Source organism: Dipodomys spectabilis, unplaced genomic scaffold, assembly GCF_019054845.1.
Source record: "Dipodomys spectabilis isolate Male_0828 unplaced genomic scaffold, ASM1905484v1 ptg000017l, whole genome shotgun sequence".
In the NCBI taxonomy this organism is placed as follows: Eukaryota; Metazoa; Chordata; class Mammalia; order Rodentia; family Heteromyidae; genus Dipodomys; species Dipodomys spectabilis.
The window spans coordinates 20,367,229-20,387,073 of record NW_024870694.1 but is presented as its reverse complement, the minus strand read 5'-3'; the positions used below and the strand labels follow the sequence as shown (position 1 = coordinate 20,387,073).

The window sequence follows — 19,845 nt, the reverse complement described above, 5'->3', positions numbered from 1 at the left end:
TGATCTTATTTGAGTTGTTTATTAACTATAAGACAAGCAATGGTGCATATAAGAATGGGATTGCTACATTCTCAGATAATGCCAGTAAAATCTAAATTGTTATGGGAAATTTTACCTTGATTCCCCAAATATGCTTTCCAGAATGGCCTCCCCATTTCTGGTCTGCCTTTTCTCTAATATTCTTCACTTGAGATTAAGTGCTGCTGTGAGAGATAACTCAACATGACAACAATTTAATTATAATGGAAATTTATTTTTCTCATCTAAGACTGGAAGTAAGCAACCTGATCTAGTAAGATGGTATAAAAAACCTAGCAAGAATGCATCTTCTGTTTATCTTACTATTATACTTAGTAAATGATTTCTGTCTTTGTCTCAAGATGGCCACTCAGGCTCTAGCTAGTGCCTCCATGTTCTAGCCAGCCTCAATGCAGAGAGATAGAGAAGGAAATAGTTTCCCTCTGGCATTTTTTTTTTGTTTGTTTGTTTGTTTGTTTCGGTCATGGGGCTTGAATTCTGGGCCTGGGCACTGTTGCTCAGCTCTTTAGCTCAAGCCTAGCATCCTACTACTTGAGCTATAGCACCACTTCCGGCTTTTTCTCCTTCTGTGGTGTGAAGGAATTGAACTCAGGACCTCATGCATGTAAGGCAAGCACTCTACCACTGAGCCACCTTCCCAGCCCAATGCTTTCCTTCTTTAACAAAACTTTTTGGACTCTATATACTGTAGTTTTGCTTATCATACTATTCAGAACTCTTTGCTGCTGAGACAGATTGAGAAATAAAGTCTGCGTCTTGTGTAACCATATGTTTAGCTAAAAATTAGGAGTTGTATTTGTAAGTTAGGAGGCATTAAATGTTGGAACATATATTAGTTTTTTTTTTGTTTTTTTGTTTTTTTACTGTAAGAAAATATATAAGTCCAGTTACTTAACAGAAAAAAGAGATTTATGTAGCTCACAGTTCTGGAGGCTAAAAGTTCACATTGGGCAGCACCATTTGTTTGGTCTCTGATGAGCACCAGAGTCCCTGGCTGTGTCACAACATGGTAGATGGTGTTATAGTATGAATGCACGTGAAAGAGAGGAATCACATGGTGAGCCAGGAAGTCAGATAGATTCAGGGGTCTGGCTCACTATTTTTATAATACCTCTTTTTCTTTTTTGTGCCAGTTCTGGGGCTTGAATTCAGAACCCTCTATCACACTTTTAAGTTGATTTGTTGCTCTTCAGTGTTCACGAAATGTTTTATGCTAGGCCAGTTGTAAATTGTTTACATATTTTCTTATTTGAACTAGGACTAAAGCTCCCTGCAGGTAGAGTGAGAATGATGATGATGATATCATACTTATTTATTTGAGGAAAACATTGTTATAACATATCTAGAACAAGTTCAGCATGGTGCCTAGGACCTAGTAGATATTCAAGACATGTTTGTAAGTTGGTTAAATTGAAATTTGAGTATAAAATTGCACTTCATTGGAAAATGATCCAAATGAAAAGATAAAGCTCTACAATTTACTCCACTATGAGTATTAGGGAAATGCCACTAGTATATGCTTTGGTAATATTTGTTTTGGGTCAACAAGGAGTGTTTTGTTTTTTTTTCTCATTTCTGGATTCATTGATGTGTGCACTTTGGAGGGGGCAGTGGGAATAGGAGTGCAGGCAGAGGTCAGAGAACAGGGAAGTGGGCTTGTTGCATGTACTGAATAGGTGCAGACAGAGGGAAATATGTGTGGCTTTTTACAATATTGTCCAGGAAATTTTGTAAGCATAGTGGAATATTTAAAAGAGAAAATTGAGAAGTTATATAGTGACAACCAATTTAGACACTTGTTAAGTTAGGAAAAGAACTATTTTCTTAAAGGGTATTGTCAGATGATTTAGGAGCCTGCACTTGAAGAGGCAAAGGAAGGGCTAAAGGCAAGAGGGACACTTGATGGGCCACAAAAGTGGAGTCCTGTACACCAGTGGGGGTGATGACGGACATCTTTAAAGCTATTGACAGCTCTTTGACTATTCTGAACTGAAAGTGTGTGTGTGTGGATGATGTAGATGTAAGTATAGATAGATTAGTAATCCCACCTTAGTCAATGATTTATTACACATGGTTTAGCAAATACAACGAAAAATAATTTTTAATACTCCAAAGAATTTCAGAAACAAAATTTTTAACTCTTGCAGTGCATTACATAGCTCAGTTGATGTGGAGAAACACTCTATCAACCTCATATCATCAGTTGTATTTAAATTATTTTGTGACCTGTTGTTTCCTTGCTCTTAATTTTATGAATACGCCTCCTCAAAAGCAATGGTAAATGGTGCCCACAAGCAAGGTAAATATTAATGTGCTTAATTTAAGTGGTGAAATGAAAAATCTTAGATTAGTTGAAAGGTCACATGTCTTTAGCAGAAGCTGGGTGGAGTTATGGGGAAAATAAATCAAGCATCCACAGTATAGCACTGCACTCTGCATCCTGAGCATATATGGGCTTTCCTTAATGACAGTCTCCTTGGAACCATATCTCCATGGATACCAAAGGTCTACTGCATATAACAAAACAGCGTATACTGTGGTAATAAATATATACTTTCACAAGTGTCTATTGCTGGACTAAAAGCAGAAAGATGAAAATAAAGGATAGATTACTAGCAAAATAAGAAAAGATGGGTCTAAAGGTAGGCTCTACAGGAATGTTTTATAATAGGACAAGTCTTACAATTTATGTTTGAATAGAAAATTGAGTAAAGGAACCTGAGATTTTTTAATAGATATGCAAGGGTACTACACTCTTAATTTGTAGTAAAGTTGTCTCAGTTAATTCAACTAGCCCAAAACACTGTCTCCTTGCCTTTGAAGTTTCTGAATTTCCTTTGTTAATGGTAGCACTGTGCCACCTGCCAATCATACTCAAAATTGATCCTTTTTTGGGGGGTGGGGGGGAAGGTCGGGTAATGGGGCCTGAACTCTGGGCCTGGGCGCTGTCCCTCAGCTCTTCAGCTCAAGCCTAGCGCCCTGCCACTTGAGCCACAGCGCCACTTCCGGGTTTTTCTTTTCTGCTTATGTGGTGCTGAGGAATCAAACCCAGGGCCTCATGCATGCAAGACACGCGCTCTACCACTGAGCCACCTTCCCAGCCCCCTGATCCTTTTTTTAAATTATGCCTTTAGTCTCATGTTTGCATGCATAGGAACACTTGTCCTACCTCCTCTCTGCTTTTGTCCCTATTTCTCTTTCCATTTTCATACCACTGTCCTAGTTCTGAACACCTTTGTCCCTCTCTGGGACTCCTGTGCTCACTTGCATGTTAGCCCCCACTGCTTTCTTTTTCTTCTGTTATTCATGCCTATGTACAGATAGGTAATCCTTATGGGCATTATTCTGATTAGGATCCCTTCTTTAGCAGCTTCAGTCCACATTTCTTAGGTTGACATTTGAGGCCTAATCTCTTTTGGTCTTATTTTTCCCTCCTGCAGAATCCTAATGAAACTTTCAGTTTCCCTAACAAACATCAGTTTTCCTGTATCCCTATCTTTGCTTACTCCTCTCTCTGATGACTTTTCCTTTGGCAAGGGGTCTGATGAGCTTTAAAGCTTAACTTAAAAGCGATTTTTCTCATTTCTTTGCAAATTCTCACTCTAATGGTTGAACTACTTTTTTGCATTGTGCATCTATAATTATTTGCACCCTAAATAGTGTGATCATGTTATGCCTATTATTTAAGAGAGTTTATTTATCTTGCCTTCCTTTCTAGTTCATTATTCCCTTAGAGGCACTGGCCAGAATGCCTGGTGACTTGAGAGATGAGAGCTGAGATAAAGCAGAACAGTGACTGAGATTTACTGATATGAACCCACCCACTCCCCATCTGCCTGTGGACTAGGCAGAAGCTGTTCACTTCATTAAGGTTGCTACAGTGACTTCTTTTCAGGAAATCTCTACTCACAGGTTATCTTAACACTTAGACCACAGAGTAGCTCTCTTCTTTCCTTGTTCATAGGAATCTTTTTTTTTTTCCCAGTCCTATGACTTGGGCCTGGTGGCTGTCCCTGAGCTCTTTCGCTCAAGGCTAGCATTCTACCCTTTTGAGAGCCACAGTACCACTTCCCATTTTCTGGAGGTTAATTGGAGATAAGAGTCTCACAGACTTTCCTGTCTGAGTTGGCTTTGAACTTTGATCCTCAGATCTCAGCCTCCTGAGTATCTAGGATTGTAAGCATGAGCCACTGGCACCCAGCTCAAAAGAACATTTTTAAGTAGGGTTATTTTAATTTAATTTAATTTTAGTAGAATCCTAAGAATTCTGGGGAGAAACATGATTAATATTTCTTTGAAACCTCATATCCCCCTCTCCTATGATTCACTTCTCTTCCAGGTTGTGCCAGAAAGCTGCCAAAACCACTAAAATTTTATCTTTTCAGAATATGCAAGTAATTGCTCCTTCTCCAAATATTACTGAACATAGTTTTTGCAAAGTCCACACAAGAATCTTTTCTCAGTCTTCAGTAATATGGTTCACTTCTAATTGTGTATATTTTTTCTTTTGCCACCAAACCAGATGGCATATTGAATAAATGGTCTCTTGTCTTCCAGGTTATGGTGGAGAATTCAGATTTCACTCCCTCACAAGTAGGATGTCTCTTTACTTTCCTGGCACGGCAGCTTGCAAAGCCTGACAATACCTTGTTTGTGAACAGAACCCTCTTTGATCAGGTGAAAGTCTTTAACAACAAGAACTAGAATTGTTTTTCCTGTTAACTGCTCATAAAATATTCACTGTTTCTTAATATGACCAACCATTGAATAAGCACTTTATCGGGGAGAGGACTATATAGGTCTTTAATCTGAGTTAAGCATATGTATTTTAAAGATGTGTTCTGAGTAATAGTATAATAATATATTCTGAATGATTCTGACATTTGGTATCATGAAGTATCATTTGAGAGATTGATTTATAGAGATTCTGCCCTATAAATTCAGTTGCTTTAAATTGCCTAGACTTTCTTTGCTCAAGAATTTTCTAAGTTAAGAACCACCTCATCTCACTGGTAGTAAGATCATAGTGACAATCATCTGGAGAAGAGAGTACGTTTGGAAAATTTCAATTTACTTACAAATGATTTCTGACTTGGAAAGTGTTTCCCGGTCACAATTAAACATTGCTCTAGATGACAAAGAAAACGCTTTTTTCCTGAAGAAAGCAGCCAATAATGACTAGTATTTAGTGAGCACTTCATAGTGCTAAGTTCTGCTGCCAGGTTTTATATGTGTGTATTGTCAGTCCTCCAACAATTCTAGAGTGATACAGTTCCCCATGTTAAAATGATGCCTAAAGAAGTTAAGCAACTCATTTAAAGTAATACTTAGCAAGCTTCATTTTTCACAGGAATTTATTATTTTGTGTTACTAAAGTTAGGATTCACATTCAGGCATCATGAGTACAAAGTCAGTGCTCAATCCATAGCCTTAGAGAATTAAAAGTTAAGGAATATAGATGATACTACCTTATGGCATTATCAGAAAAGGTCAGCACAGCTACATATTCAGCTGAATTCCTGAACAGTAAAGAAATATGTATAAAAAGCACACATTACACTGTTAGCATATGGGAGCCTGATGTCTCACATACCAGGACAGTCAGTTGGGATGGTACCATACACTATGATATTTGTTACAGCTTAATGAGGAATCCTCACATTGGAAGGGTAGTCATTGCTGTTTCCATCCCAACAGTGTTAGGGCGTGCTTGCTGATATACAATAAAGGTGATCTTTTTTTTGGCCAGGTTCTTGAATTCCTCTGTAGTCCTGATGATGACTCCAGGCACTCTGAGAGACAGCAGGTAAGAACTGCTAGAATTCTTCGCTAAAGAATGAGAAAGAAGTCAGATCTCACTAGACATACCTACAGGGAAAATAACTCATTTCAAACCCTAATTCTAAGCTAAAGACTGTGGCAACTGGGAAATCGTGTTGATGGAAGAGTTCCAGTGGAAAGATCTTACATCAGAATAAATTCTTAGGCACAGTGGGCCTGTCTGTATCCAGCATGACTCCAAAGAGAATAATTTATCTTCCTGTTAGGTAGCAAAAGGTAGCATCTGTTGTACCACCAGTGTCATTCATCTGACCATTGCTAGCTGCTCTGGCCCTGAACCAGAAACACTGCTATAAAAGTTGGCACACACAATTTTTATGAGAGTTCGGAGGCCCCACTGCATTAGGATTCCCTTCTGAAGACTTGACCCCATCTGCTTCTCCTGTGATCACTGTAAGATGGTAACTGGTTCCCACTCCTTTGTATTTATGCCACTTTCTTGAGGAGCACATCTACTATTAGAATCTTTTAGATGCAAATGAGGAGTGATGGTACATGTCTATAATCAAGCCCTGATGAAGCAGAAGCAGAAAGATTGCAAGTTCTAGGCTAGCCTGGGATACATAGTGAAAACATGCCTTTAAAAAGCAAAATGATGGCTGACCTTCTTAGCTAGAACATAGCTCAATAAGTTGAGCTCATAGAGTATAGAGGAGCCACACTGACTACTTTGCACTGCTTTGGCCCAGAAACTGCTGCAGAATATCACAGGACAGCAAACAGTCTTATAATTGTGGCTGTCTCTTAAATTATATTGGATACAAATAATAATAGAAGACCCCCTTATTTGGCAGTAAGAGTGGATCATGGGTATAACCATATATAGTAATAGAAACTGTAATAAATAATGAATAAATAACTAACTAATAGACAGATAAATCAACAAGAAACAAAGCCAAATCTAAATATAAAAACCATCACAGTATCTTAATATTATAGAATGTAACTGGACATACCTTTTTCAATTATCTCTCTCTTTACATTTTAGAAATATAGAAAATTGATGCATTAAGTTGTTAAAGGACAAACCTAAATCCTTCCATTCTAATGCAACACTTATTCCTTTATGTCATTGCTACATATAAAAAAAAATTGTCTTACTGAGAAGTCATTAATAGCTGAGTTCCTATGTTAGTGGTTGTTTTCATTTATATGAACAAACAAGAAGAAAGTACAACACATATGTCAGAACCTTACTCCTTCCTCTGAAGGAGTGATTTCTCTGCTGAATCAGATAACAGCTTTTGGATGCTGGGAAAATAAATCCACAATTTGTTTCACAATGTAATACATAATGTAGAGACAGACACTTTTAAATTCAGTTACCCTATTGTTATTTTTTCTATTTTCCATCCCAGGATTATTAAATTTTCTCTATAAAGGTACCAAAGAAAAAATATTTTAGGGTTTGTGGCCATGTATAGTCTCTATCTTATTTTTATTTATTTGTTTAGCTTTACAACCCTTTAAAAAGATGACATCTTTTAAAAGCACCTTGCTGATTTGTAGCATCTGCTAATTCCCATAATGTAAGTACTCCCATCACAGTTGATCTAACCTGCCAGTGTGTTGTCACTGGATGCAGAACAGGAAGATGCACAGCAGGACAGGTATAAGATACTTCCATCACTCAGGTGCTGCCACAGTGGATAGAAATGACCTTGAGATATGTATGAGTCAAATATAACCAAGTAATTAGGAAATGGTGAGTTTGAATATTAATTGCCTTTGTTTTAAATTTTTAACCATAAGCTAATACAACTGTCAATCTTCAATAATTGCTATTCTTAATAACTGGCTTACAAAGTCCCTGAAAGTTTAGTCATCTGCTCTAGTACGTTGGTAAGATTGACTCCAATCATGGCATTCCTATTATCTTATTCCAAACTGACAGGGCAGTTAGGATTCACTCTACATTTATTGTATTTAACAGTTCATTTTAATGATCAACATGAATTAAATTTGGGTACCAAATATAAAATTTGGAGAGGTTTTAACCAATTTAACAGCAATACTCACAAGACAATATGTTGGAAGTAAACTTTACAACTGGGGGTGGGGGGAAGTGGGAGAAAAATGAGGGAGAGGTTAACAATGTTCAACAAGAAATGTACTCACTACCTTACGTATGTAACTATAACCCCTCTGTACATCACTTTGACAATAAAATTAAATAAAAAAATAGTAGACTTACTGTTTTAGAAAAGCACTTTGTTAAATGGTTTCCTGGAGTCCTGGGACTCCCTGGTTTCCAGGGTCTTGGGACCCTGGATGCAAGCTTTACATGGGACCACTTTCTTTTTCACACTGATCTAATAAATGTGCCATGCCTCTGTAGTGTTTTCTGAGGTTTACTTAAAAGTATTGATGAATCCAGCTCAATATTCTACTCATATTTTTTGTTCAGCTAGCATGATAAAAAATTAACTATATGAATGTCATATTTTGGGGTTTTTTGTTGTAAAGTAAAAATAAGTTCTCTTAAGTGTGTAATGCAGTGACATTAAGTATGTTCCCACTGTTGTACAGTCATCATCACCACATCTTCAGATCATCCACCTTCCTCAACTGAACCTCCATTTACATTAAACAAATAGCAACAACTCCTAGTTTCCCTTTCTCCAACCCTTGGCCACCATTGTTCTGCTTTCTGTTTCTATTTTCCTGTCCAACATAGCTCAAAAAAGTGCAATCATAGCTGGGTGCCGGTGTCTCACGCCTGTAATCCTAGCTACTCAGGAGGCTGAGATCTGAGGATCATGGTTCAAAGCCAGCCCGGGCAGGAAAGTCCCTGAAACTCTTATCTCCAATAAACCACTAGAAAACCGGAAGTGGCACTGTAGCTCAAGTGGTAGAGCGCTCATCTTGAGCTAAAGAGCTGAGGGACAGCACTCAGGCCCAGAGTTCAAGCCCTACAACCAAAAAAAAAAAAAAAAGTGCAATCATATGGTATTTGGCCTTTTGTGTTTGATTTGATTTTACTTAGTATAGTATTTTTTTTTTTTTTTTTTGTCATGGGACTTGAACTCTGGACCTAGGTGCTGTCCCTCAGCTCTTCAGCTCAAGGCTAGCTATCTGCCACTTGAGCCACAGTGCCACTTCTGGTTTTCTGGTAGTTTATTGGAGATAAGAGTCTCATGGACTTTCCTGCCCGGGCTGGCTTTGAACCATGATCCTCAGATCTCAGCCTCCTGAGTAGATAGGATTATAGACGTGAGCCACTGGCACTCAGCTAAAGTATTTTTCCTTTTTTTTTTTTTTTTTGGCCAGTCCTGGGGCTTGAACTCAGGGCCTGCGCGCTGCCCCTGAGCTTCTTCTGCTCAAGGCTAGCACTCTACCACATAAGCCACAGTGCCACTTCCGCCTTTTCTCTTTATGTGGTACTGAGGAATTGAACCCAGGTCTTCATGCATGCTAGGCAAGCACTCTACCATTAAGCCACATTCCCAGCCCTTAGCATAGTATCTTTAAGGTTCATTTGTGTTGTAGCATGTGTGTGTGTTTCACATTTCAGGTGTCCATTCATTCTTGGGCTTGTTTCCACTTTTTGGGGATTTTGAATGCTGCTGCTCTGAAATATCCCAATGTTAGTTTTAGCATGTAAACATAGATACTACCTATGGATAATAGATTTTTTTTAACCCAAAGATATAGAAGTACCAAACAAAACCTCATTTCTTGAAAAGATATATGTAGTCATTTTTAACTCGAAAGGGGTGGATAATCAGTTCTGCATTCTAATAGGACCATATTTGCAAATACTATGACATTCCTTCCATGTTTGAAAAGCAGAGCCATCTGTCTTTTTTTTTATAAGAGTTAAATACAATATGGTCAACAGTATAATAATCTAACCCCTTGCATCTGTGAAAGCAAGCCAAAATACCATTGAGTAAGAATATAAAAGAAAAGTAAGTTATGGTCTGCATGAACCCTTATAGAGCTAGCAAATAAAAATAAATTCCCCAGTGTTTTCACTCATTTGTTTTATGTGTTCAGGTCCTTTTAGAATTGCTGCAGGCTGGAGGCATAGTTCAATTTGAAGAGAGCCGACTCATCCGCATGGCAGAAAAAGCTGAGTTGTAAGTTGTTTTGAATCTGTGTATTTGTTATCCATAGAACTATTAAATTGCATTTCTCTAAATTGAAACCCACTTTACTGATGTACTGCTGCTTTCTAAAATTAAGAAATACTATGCAGATAACAACAAAAATCTAAATGTCAAAGCTTTTACTTTTCATTTGAATTCTAGAATTGGTAAAGTTTCCAGAAATTGATGGTATCAATTTGAAATGTTTATAGATTTGTTTTAATATGAAAATGAAATGTTAATCTTACAATATTGCAGTATTTTTGTTTTTTTTTTTCTGGTGTTTTGAAACAGGGTCTTACTATGAGCTCAAACTGGCCTTGAACTTGGAATCCTTCTGCCTCTGCCTCTTAAATGCTAGAATACAGGCATGGACCAACACACTTGGTTTTAGATTTTTTTTTTGTGAGTCGTAGGACTTGAACTCAGGGTCTACGTGAACAGTCCCTGAGATTTTTTTGCTCAAGAATAGCACACTACAACTTTGAGCCATAGCTCTACTTCCAGTTTTTAGATGGTAAATTGGAGATAAGAGTCTTATGACCTTTCCTGCCCAGGCTGGCTTTGAATCACAATCCTCAGATCTCAGCTTCCTGAGTAGCTAGGATTACAGGCAGGAGCCACCAGCACCTGGCTAAGGTTTTTTTTTTAACTTTTTATTTCCATGATAGTTCATGGATTTTTGATAATTATATATATAAGGCAAAGTTTGACATAGCAAGTAAGTTATGATATGGTAATGCTGCTATGTATCTAAGTTTATTGAATGTTTTGAGATACTAATTTTGAACAGAGAAACAATATAAAAATTTGCAGAATACTGTTACCTTATTGATCATTTCTTATATAACACTGTTTTCTTAACATTTTTGTACCTATCTTCATATTTTTTTGTACACATTATATTCAATAGAATCTTAAACCTACAATTAGGGGAATGGCAGGTGGATGCTCACTCCCTTAACTACTTAATACAGGTTCAGTATCCTTTATCTGAAATGTTTGCAGTTGAAGAGTTTCAGGTTTCAGAATTTTTCACAGTTTGAATTTTTTTTTTTTATATTTCTTACTGGCTGAGCATCCCTAACGTGATCATCAGAATCTGAACTGTTCCAGTATCCCAACATCACTCACATTAGACACACACAATCTATGCAACTGTGTAACAACAGAAATCACATCACTCATTTCTTGCAGTATTAACCTGTATGATTGAGCAATACGAAAGCCAACAACCACCTGCCTGATGGGTGCACTGAAATTCTTCCTTTTGTGTTCTAGCTACCAAATTTGTGAATTTATGTATGAACGTGAACACCAATATGACAAAATTATTGATTGCTACTTGCGTGACCCATTGAGAGAGGTAAGTAAAAGACTGTTTACTTTCTTTACATAATCAGCTCCCCTCACCCCAGCAACAGAAATGTTTGTTGATCCAAGGTTTTCTCTACTTATTCACTAAATTTTTATTATGTTCCTACTGTAAGACAATTCTATATTGATAACTAAAAGAGATATAGTTCCTGATTCTTTGGAATTTATAAGTTAGTGTTAGAGACTGACAATAAGCGAAGCCAAGTACATACTTAAAATTGTGGTAAGTGCTATGGAATAGAGTTGGGTGAACATTGAAGGATAATGGGGACTGAATTATAACAGCACAGCCAGAGAAGGAATCTCAGCCAAACCCTTATAGATTGGGTTTTGCTCCTTGAGAAGCCACTCAAACAAGCAGCCAAAGGAAGGCTGTTCCAGGATAAGGAACAGTGTATGCAAAGGTCCTACGATGAAGGAAATTGGCCCTTTTAAGCAACTGAGTAGTGACTGTATAGATGAAATTAAAATTAGTGTAGATAGAGATTGGGAATTTGGAAGGAACCACCAAAAGCCAAAGTATGATATCCTCCACTAAGTGGTCATTGAAAGTTAGTAAATTGAAACCAGTTAATTGGAATAAGTTTGTTACTTCTAATAATCTAAGTAATTATTCTATTCAGTTTTCCATTGATTAATTATCTCTAAATAATTTCCATCTTCAAGCAATAACTATTTCCCAAGATCTATACATAGCAGCAGACTCAGTATTGCTCAGTGAGTTAATGGATACCTTCTCTCGTGCTCTCCAGGAAGAAGTCTTTAATTACATTCACAACATCTTGTCCATTCCTGGCCACAGCGCTGAGGAGAAGCAGTCTGTGTGGAAGAAAGCAATGGATCATATTGAGGTACTCACTCAACAAACCATTTTAAACTTTCCCATTTGAATGGATGCCTTCCAAATTAACTTTATGCAAACTAAGCAGTGGCAACTATTAATTATGTAGCTTAACTTGAGGTTACAGGGAGTTTTGTTGTTGTTGTTTTTTTTCACATAAGATTGTATGTGCCAGCCAGGAGCTGGTGGCCTATGCCTATAATACTAGCTAGTCAGGAGGCTGAGATCATGGTTCAAAGCCAACCTGGGCAGGAAAGTCCATGAGACTCTTATCTTCAATTAACTACCAGAAAACCAGAAGTGGCACTGTAGCTCAAATGGTAGAGTGCTAGCCTTGAGCAAAAGAGCTTAGGGACAACCCAGGCCCCATCACCACCACCAACAAAAAAAGACTGTATTTGCCAACATCATGTTAGGTGAAATATCAGGGTGAGAGTTGGCACAGTCAGTTAGGAGATGTGTAGTCCCCAATGGTCACTATACTTTGGTATGGGTTTCAGGGCACAACACACATTATTTATTACTGTCTGCTTCCTGTCAACAACAGCATGAATGCATCTTTGTGAAAAATCCCAATGAGAGCTTCCTTCAGCTTTGAATTTTACCTTTTTCTTTTCTTCACTCATTGTGACGTACTTTTCATAAATCTCTTCAGGTTTGTAGTGTCACATGCTACATTCTGCTTTTGCACTCATCTGTATTATTCCATGGTCTGCACACATGGACTCCAGATATCAAAAAAAAGAAGCTGTGTCTCTGCATAATGTGAAATGTGATGAATTAATCAATGAGCAGACAAATTACTCAGCAGACAGCTCATGCTGGAGAAGCAAGAAATATTTCTGCTGACTCTTTTTTCCCTACTTCTGCAGTTTCTCACCTTCAACCTTTTAATATCTAGGGCCATGATTACACTTAAATGGAGTTTTCATTAAACGACTTCTGGGTCTTCATTAATGTAAATACAATCAAAAACACAGAGAAAAAAGTTATGGTGAAATTTTATGACAATACACACAGTCTAAAGTTAATGATTCTTAGCACTTTGGGGATTCTAGACCTTTCTGCCTATATAATTAAAGAGTGGATCTATGTCTCTTAATATTATACATAGGCTTAAAAATATTTTTTTATTTGTAGTTTCAGGAATCCACAAACTCCTAGATTGAGTCTGAGCTCTCCTGACAAATTATCTCTGGCTTAAATGTTTATTTCAGTATGAATAAAACTTATTTGAATAGATTTTTAAATATTTTTAAATATTAAAAGTTCAGAACTGGGTGCAGTGGCTCATGTCTACAATCCTAGCTACTTGGGAGGTAGAGATTGGGAGAATCATGTTTTGATATTAGCCAGGAAAGAAAAGTTCATAAGACCTCACCTCAACTAATAAAAAAAAATCTGAGTGTCCCTGTCATTCTAGCTACTCAAGAAACATAAATAAGATTGTGGTTGAGCTGATCTGGATATAATACAAGTCTCCATTCAAAAGTAACTAAAGCAAAGAGGATTAGGAGCATAGCTCACATGGTGTATAGTATCTGTCTGGCAAGCCCGATCCTGAGTTGACATCTCAGTCCCACCACCAACGAAATGTCAGAGAAGGGCTAAATCAAATGTACAGTTTAATTTAAAAAAAATTATAAAGCAGCAGGGTGCCAGTGGCTTATGCCTTAGTTTCTCAAGAGGCTAAGATCTAAGGATTCTAGTTTGAAGCCAGCTTGGGCAGGAAAGTTTTGAGACTCTTCTCTCTGGCTAACTACCAAAAAGCTAGAAATGGAGCTGTGTCTCAAGTGATAGAGTACTAGCCTTGTGTAAAAAAGCTCAGGGAGAACACCCAGATCCTGAGTTCAAGCTCCACAACCAACAAAATAAATTAATTCATTAAAAAAATTTTAAATTTATGGTAAATAATGCTGCAGTAAACATAGTTGTGGAACCAACTCAGATGCCCCTCAGTAGATGAATGGATCAAAAAAATGTGATATATATACACAATGAAATTCTATGTCTCCATCAGAAAGAATGACATTGACCCATTTGTTAGGAAATAGAAAGACTTGCAAAAAATTATATTAAGTGAAGTAAGCCAGGCCCAAAGAAAGATAGGTCCTATGGTTTCCCTTAATTGCAATAACTAGTATATGTCTGAGATAAGCAGAAAAGGTCAGATAAGTTGATGTTAGGTGAAATGAACCCCAAGATAAGTATTCAAATTTTTTTTCTTTCTTGTGATTGTTTCTAACATACGTATAAGATGATTTCTTTGTTGCTTTGTATGTCCCTCCCCCACGGTATAACCCCTACTTTCATTGTATTTGATGATGGTATAATTTGTGGAGGGGAAGGGCAAAAACAAACCGTTTAAATAGGGATACAGGTGGACCCATTGCAACAATGAGATGTACAAGTCATTATGTTGAAAAATGAACTTCACAACTTTGGCCGAGTGGGGGTGGGGGGAGGGAGATGGGAAGGGAGGGGAAGGGGAAACAAAGGAGGAGGCAACAATGCTTGATAAGAAATGTACTCATTATCTTGCCCATGTAATTGTAACCCCTCTTTACGGTATTTTCACAATAAATTTTTTTTTTAATTTAAAAGAGGTTGACAGGCACATCATAAAAGAGGAAATCTAAATGGCCATGAACATATGAAAGCACACACACACACACACACACACACACACACACACACACACACACCAATTAATAAGGCAAACCTTCTTGGCTCTGATTGAGAATAAAATATATCTAGTGTCCCAGACTCTTCCTATGTGTCCTTTCTTGAACACAAACCCTGACCTCTCCCCTCCTACAAATACAAATATACCCATCACTCCCTTTCCTACTGTATGTAATTACTGTATCCTCCCTACATTTGTTTTTGTTTTGCCTATTCCTGAACTTTACTTAAATGAAATTACTCTCTGTATTTTTTTTTTTTTTTTTGGGTCCGGTCGTGGGGCCTGACCTCTGGGCTTGGGCGCTGTCCCTCAGCTCTTCAGCTCAAGGCTAGCGCTCTACACTTGAGCCACAGCGCCACTTCCAGCTTTTTTTCTTATGTGGTGCTGAGGAATTGAACCCAGGGCCTCGAGCATGCAAGGCAAGTGCTCTACCACTGAGCCACCTTCCCAGCCCTACTCTCTGTATTTTTATATGTGCATCCAGACCCCAGCCACCTACATTTCTTTAGAACAGTAGTTCTAGGTCTAGGTTCAGCCAAGAACCTGATAGAAATGCAGTTTCAGTCTCATTTTAGACCTTCCGGATCAGAAACAGAAGGTGGGTCCCAGGAATGTGTGTTCTCACAGCTCTACAAGCCATGCTAATGCTTGATAACTGACAATCTCTGCTCTAATTAATGGCATTGTATAAAGGCAGCATTTATGAGAGAACTCCTTTTGACTACATCCTTGCTAAATTTGAAGACTTTGCTAAATCTGGAAAACTGGTAATAGTATCTCATTATGTTTTAAATTTCTATTTCTTAATTATTAATAAGATTCATGGGCTTTTCATATGTTCATGGCCATTTAGATTTCCTCTTTTATGATGTGCCTGTCAACCTCTTTTAAATTTTAAATTTTTAATGAAGTAACTTATTTTGTTGGTTATGGAGCTTGAACTCAGGGCCTGGGTGCTGTCCCTGAGCATTTTTGCTCAAGGCTAACACTCTACCACTTTGAGCCAAACACCACTTCCAGTTTTCTGGTGGTTAATTGGAGATGAGTCTCACAGACTTCCCTGCACAGGCTAGCTTTGAACTGTGATCCTCAGATCTCAGCCTCCTGAGTAGCTAGGATTAAAGGACTGGCCCATTTAAATTTGTTTTTATTATCTTTAGTTGCGCAAAGGGGTTTTAATTCAACATGTTGACTTATGAATGCAACACATTTTGAACAATGCCAATTGTTCTTCCCTTTTAGCCATTTTTTATTAATATCCTTCATTCCTTCTGATCTGTAGGATTTCTGTGTTTTGTGTATGTCAGTCTTTTCATCAGATATATGTGTGGCAAATAACTTCTACTCGGTAGTTTATTCCTCCAAACTTTTTATCGTTCTTACTTTAGAAAAGTAACTTTTAAAAGCTATAGAAATATGTTTCCCCTCCATACTTAAGAAGATATCCTTTATCATTGTCTAAATGGTTTCTTGTGTTTTAAACCTTTATTGTTGGGGCTGGGAATCAAGCCCAGGGCCTCAAAGGTGCTAAGCTGATACTTTGCCTTTGAGCTATACTCCCAGCCTTTGGTCTTTGTTTTATAACCCATAAATGTGAGAACCATCTAAAAGCATTTTTGAATATGATCTAAAACCATGGTTAAGTTTTTAGATACATATATGCACTATTTGCCGCTGTTATTTAAAGGCTGTTTTTCTACCTTGCACCATAGTCCTCCTGTGGTCAGAAATGTATCAAGGCTCTCTGTGCTATTTTTCTGCCCCCCCCCCTTTTTTTTAAGGTTTGAAACTGGAACTCAGGCTTGGTACCTGTTGCTTTCACTCATTGGCTAGAGCACTACAAACTGAGCTATGCCTGAGCCTTCCCTTTTATTGGCCTGTTCGTCTATCTCTGTATCAAGACTACACTGTCTTTAATATTGTTACTATGTAATATGTTTTGACATCTTTTAACAGAGTTATGGCTTTTTTGTATACTTTATATCTTACTAATATACTTTAGAATCAGCTTATGAACTACCAAAAATAAAACAAATTTTTTTTTGCGTGTGTATCCAGTGCTGGGGCTTAGACTCAGGGCTAGCACTCTACCATTTGTGCCACAGCTCCACTTCTGGTTTTTTGGTAGTTTAGTGGAGATAAGAATCTTAGTGGGTGCAAGTAGCTCATCCCTGTAATCCTAGCTACTCAAAAGGTTGAGATCTGATTATTGTGATTTGAAGCCAGCCAAGGCAGGAGAGTCTGTGAGACTCTTTATCTCCAATAAATTACTCAGAAAAAGGTGGAAGTGGCGCTGTGGCTCAGGTAGTAGAGTGCTAGCCTTGAGCAAAAGAAGCTCAGAGTCAGTGCCCAGGTCCAGAGTTCAAACACCAGGACTAGCTTGAGCATTACATACCTGGGCTGGCTTTGAACTGTGACCCTCATATCTTAGCCTCCTGATTAGCTAGGATTACAAGCATAAGCCACTGGTACCTGACAGAATCTTAATTTTGATTCTGATAGGCATTGTGTCAAATCTTTACACCATTTTAAAGATAGTAAGCTTTCAAAATGGAGTATTCCAGTTTATGACTGTATGTTATAATCATTTATTCAGTATCATTCTGTAAAGTTGTATGGGGCTTTTTTTTTTTGTAGTTTTTCCATTTTATGGTAGATTTGTTGTCACAACTTTACATTATTTAATGTTACTGTTAATGTGTGTCAGTATGTGTGTAAGTCTTGAACTTGAACTGAAAACCTAAATACTGTCCCTGAGTTTTTTTAGCTCAAGTCTAGTGCCCTACTATTTGAGCCACAGCTCCACTTCTGGCGCTCACACACCAGTGTGTGTGTGTGTGTGTGTGTGTGTGTGTGTGTGTGTGTGTGTGTGTGTGTGTGTGTGTGTGTGTGTGTGTGTGTGTGTGTTTAATTGGAGATAAGTGTCTCTGGACTCTTTCCTCTCTGGGTTAGCTTTGAACTGTGATCCCCAGATCTCCACCTCCTGAGTAGATAGGATTACAGGTGTGAGCCACCAGTGCCTGGCATGTTGATGTTATTAAATTTTTTTTCCAACTGATGTTTACTGTTAAGGATTTTTATGGAAATTGTCTTCTGTTTTGTATGTTAAGAGGATTCCTCATGAATGAGTTTTTAATTTTTTCACTGTTCTCTATTGCTTTTTTATTGTAAATTCTTTTTTTTTGGTGGGGGGGGGGTCTGGTCGTGGGGCCTGAACTCTGGGCCTGGGTGCTGTCCCTCAGCTCTTCAGCTCAAGACTAGAGCTCTACCACTTGAGCCACAGCACCACTTCCGGCTTTTTTCTTTTTGTTTATGTGGTGCTGAGGAATCGAACCCAGGGCCTCAGGCATGCAAGGCAAGCGCTCTACCACTGAGCCACCTTCCCAGCCCTTTATGGTAAATTCTATTGCTATACAACCAAGTTTGAGTTCTACAGATATAAGCAGCTTGATCCTAATATACTGTTTTTATGTATTATTGGATTTCATTTTTAAGACTATTTGTATCAATATTCATGGTCCAGATCAATATGCGGTTTTCCTCTCCTAGAGATTTATCCTGTTTTCAGTTTTCAGAATGTTGCTTGCTTATTTTCTACAAGTGGTTAGCTGATGTTGCAAATATTCATTCCTTAGTTTGTTTATTATGACTTACCAGTGAGTTTATGGACTGATTTTCCGCTACTCATTCAGTAGCTTTTCTTTTCTACCTTCCTTTCTTTTGTTCCTCCCTCTTTCCCTTTTTTCTTCCCTCTCTTCATTCCTTCTTTCCTTCTTTTTTTTTTTTTGGAAACAGAATTTTGCTATGTTGCCCAAGTTGACCTTAAACTCTTGGACTTGTGCAGTTCTACTTCCTCCAAATAACTGTGACTACAGACACCTACCACCATACCCAGCAACTGTGTGTGTGTGTGTGTGTGTGTGTGTGTGTGTGTGTGTGTGTGTGTGTGTGTGTGTGTTTCCCTGGGGATCAAACCCAGGGATTTTTGCATGTTAGGCAAGACCCTAACATCCCTGCACAGACCCACATCCCTAATCCATCAGTGCCTTTAATGGTTGAAAAATACATTCATTATTTTTGTTTCTTCTTAAGTTAATTTATTATGCTCTAAAGAACTTACATGTTTCTAAATTTTTAAACTTAGGATAAGTTAACTTCTAGCAATTTCCTTTTAATGTCTGCAGATTAGTAGTGATATTCCCTATTTTTATTTGTGAAATAGACTACTCGCACCCTTTCTCTTTTGATATATATTAAAGTATTATAGAAGGATCTACAAATGCTACCCAACACAACAATTATTAACGTATCATGAAACTTTGCAATAACTTGTATGAGCTTTACTAGCTAACATACTGTGCTGTTGTTATACATTTAGTCTTTGCATTTAGCCAAGTATCTGAGCTAAATTGGTCAGTGTTCCCACAAAGAAGGTATAATGGAAAAGGTCAAAGGCAATGTGACAGTGTCCAATGTAATAGTTTCAAGGAGAAAACTGAAGCTAGTAGTGTCAAGGAGAGTTTGAAAAACCACATGGAAATCTTAGACTTGACAGAAGCAGACTTAGTAATAGCAATTAATGAACAATGGTTTATGTTTGAGTCTCCTTTATGACTTAGGATCTTACATTGATTAACTCAGACATTTCCAGTTCTGTAGGGACCAGAAAAAAAAGTTTTATAATAATTAGCTAGAGAAATGACAGCTATATTCTTCCTTTTTTTTTTAGTTCAGGGGTGAAATGCATCACAGGGAATTTGAAAAGCCTTTGTCCCTTCTATTTTTACGGTTTAATCATGGCCAGATCCAGAGTTTTCTAGTCTTTTCATTTTCTAAGAATTCTGAATTGCTTTTTAAAATCTAATTCTGATTTTTATTATGTGGCATATTCCTAATTTTGTTCATTTGCAACATGTTTCTTAAATTGAGGTGCCACCTGTCCAGGTCTCCTGGAATGCCTGGTGCACGCT

At 37.7% G+C, this 19,845-nt stretch overlaps 1 protein-coding gene across 3 annotated transcripts in view; it reads left to right on the top strand.

Annotated features, from left to right (window-relative positions):
• Nucleotides 1-19,845, top strand: part of Vps8 (VPS8 subunit of CORVET complex) — a 229,142-nt gene that overhangs the window by 109,197 nt on the left and 100,100 nt on the right. For all 3 annotated transcript variants that reach the window (XM_042668229.1, XM_042668220.1, XM_042668236.1), the window contains 5 exons: nucleotides 4,597-4,716; nucleotides 5,789-5,845; nucleotides 9,880-9,962; nucleotides 11,253-11,337; nucleotides 12,101-12,199. In XM_042668229.1, coding sequence (XP_042524163.1) covers nucleotides 4,597-4,716; nucleotides 5,789-5,845; nucleotides 9,880-9,962; nucleotides 11,253-11,337; nucleotides 12,101-12,199 — 444 coding nt within the window. The remainder of the gene's footprint in view (nucleotides 1-4,596; nucleotides 4,717-5,788; nucleotides 5,846-9,879; nucleotides 9,963-11,252; nucleotides 11,338-12,100; nucleotides 12,200-19,845) is intronic.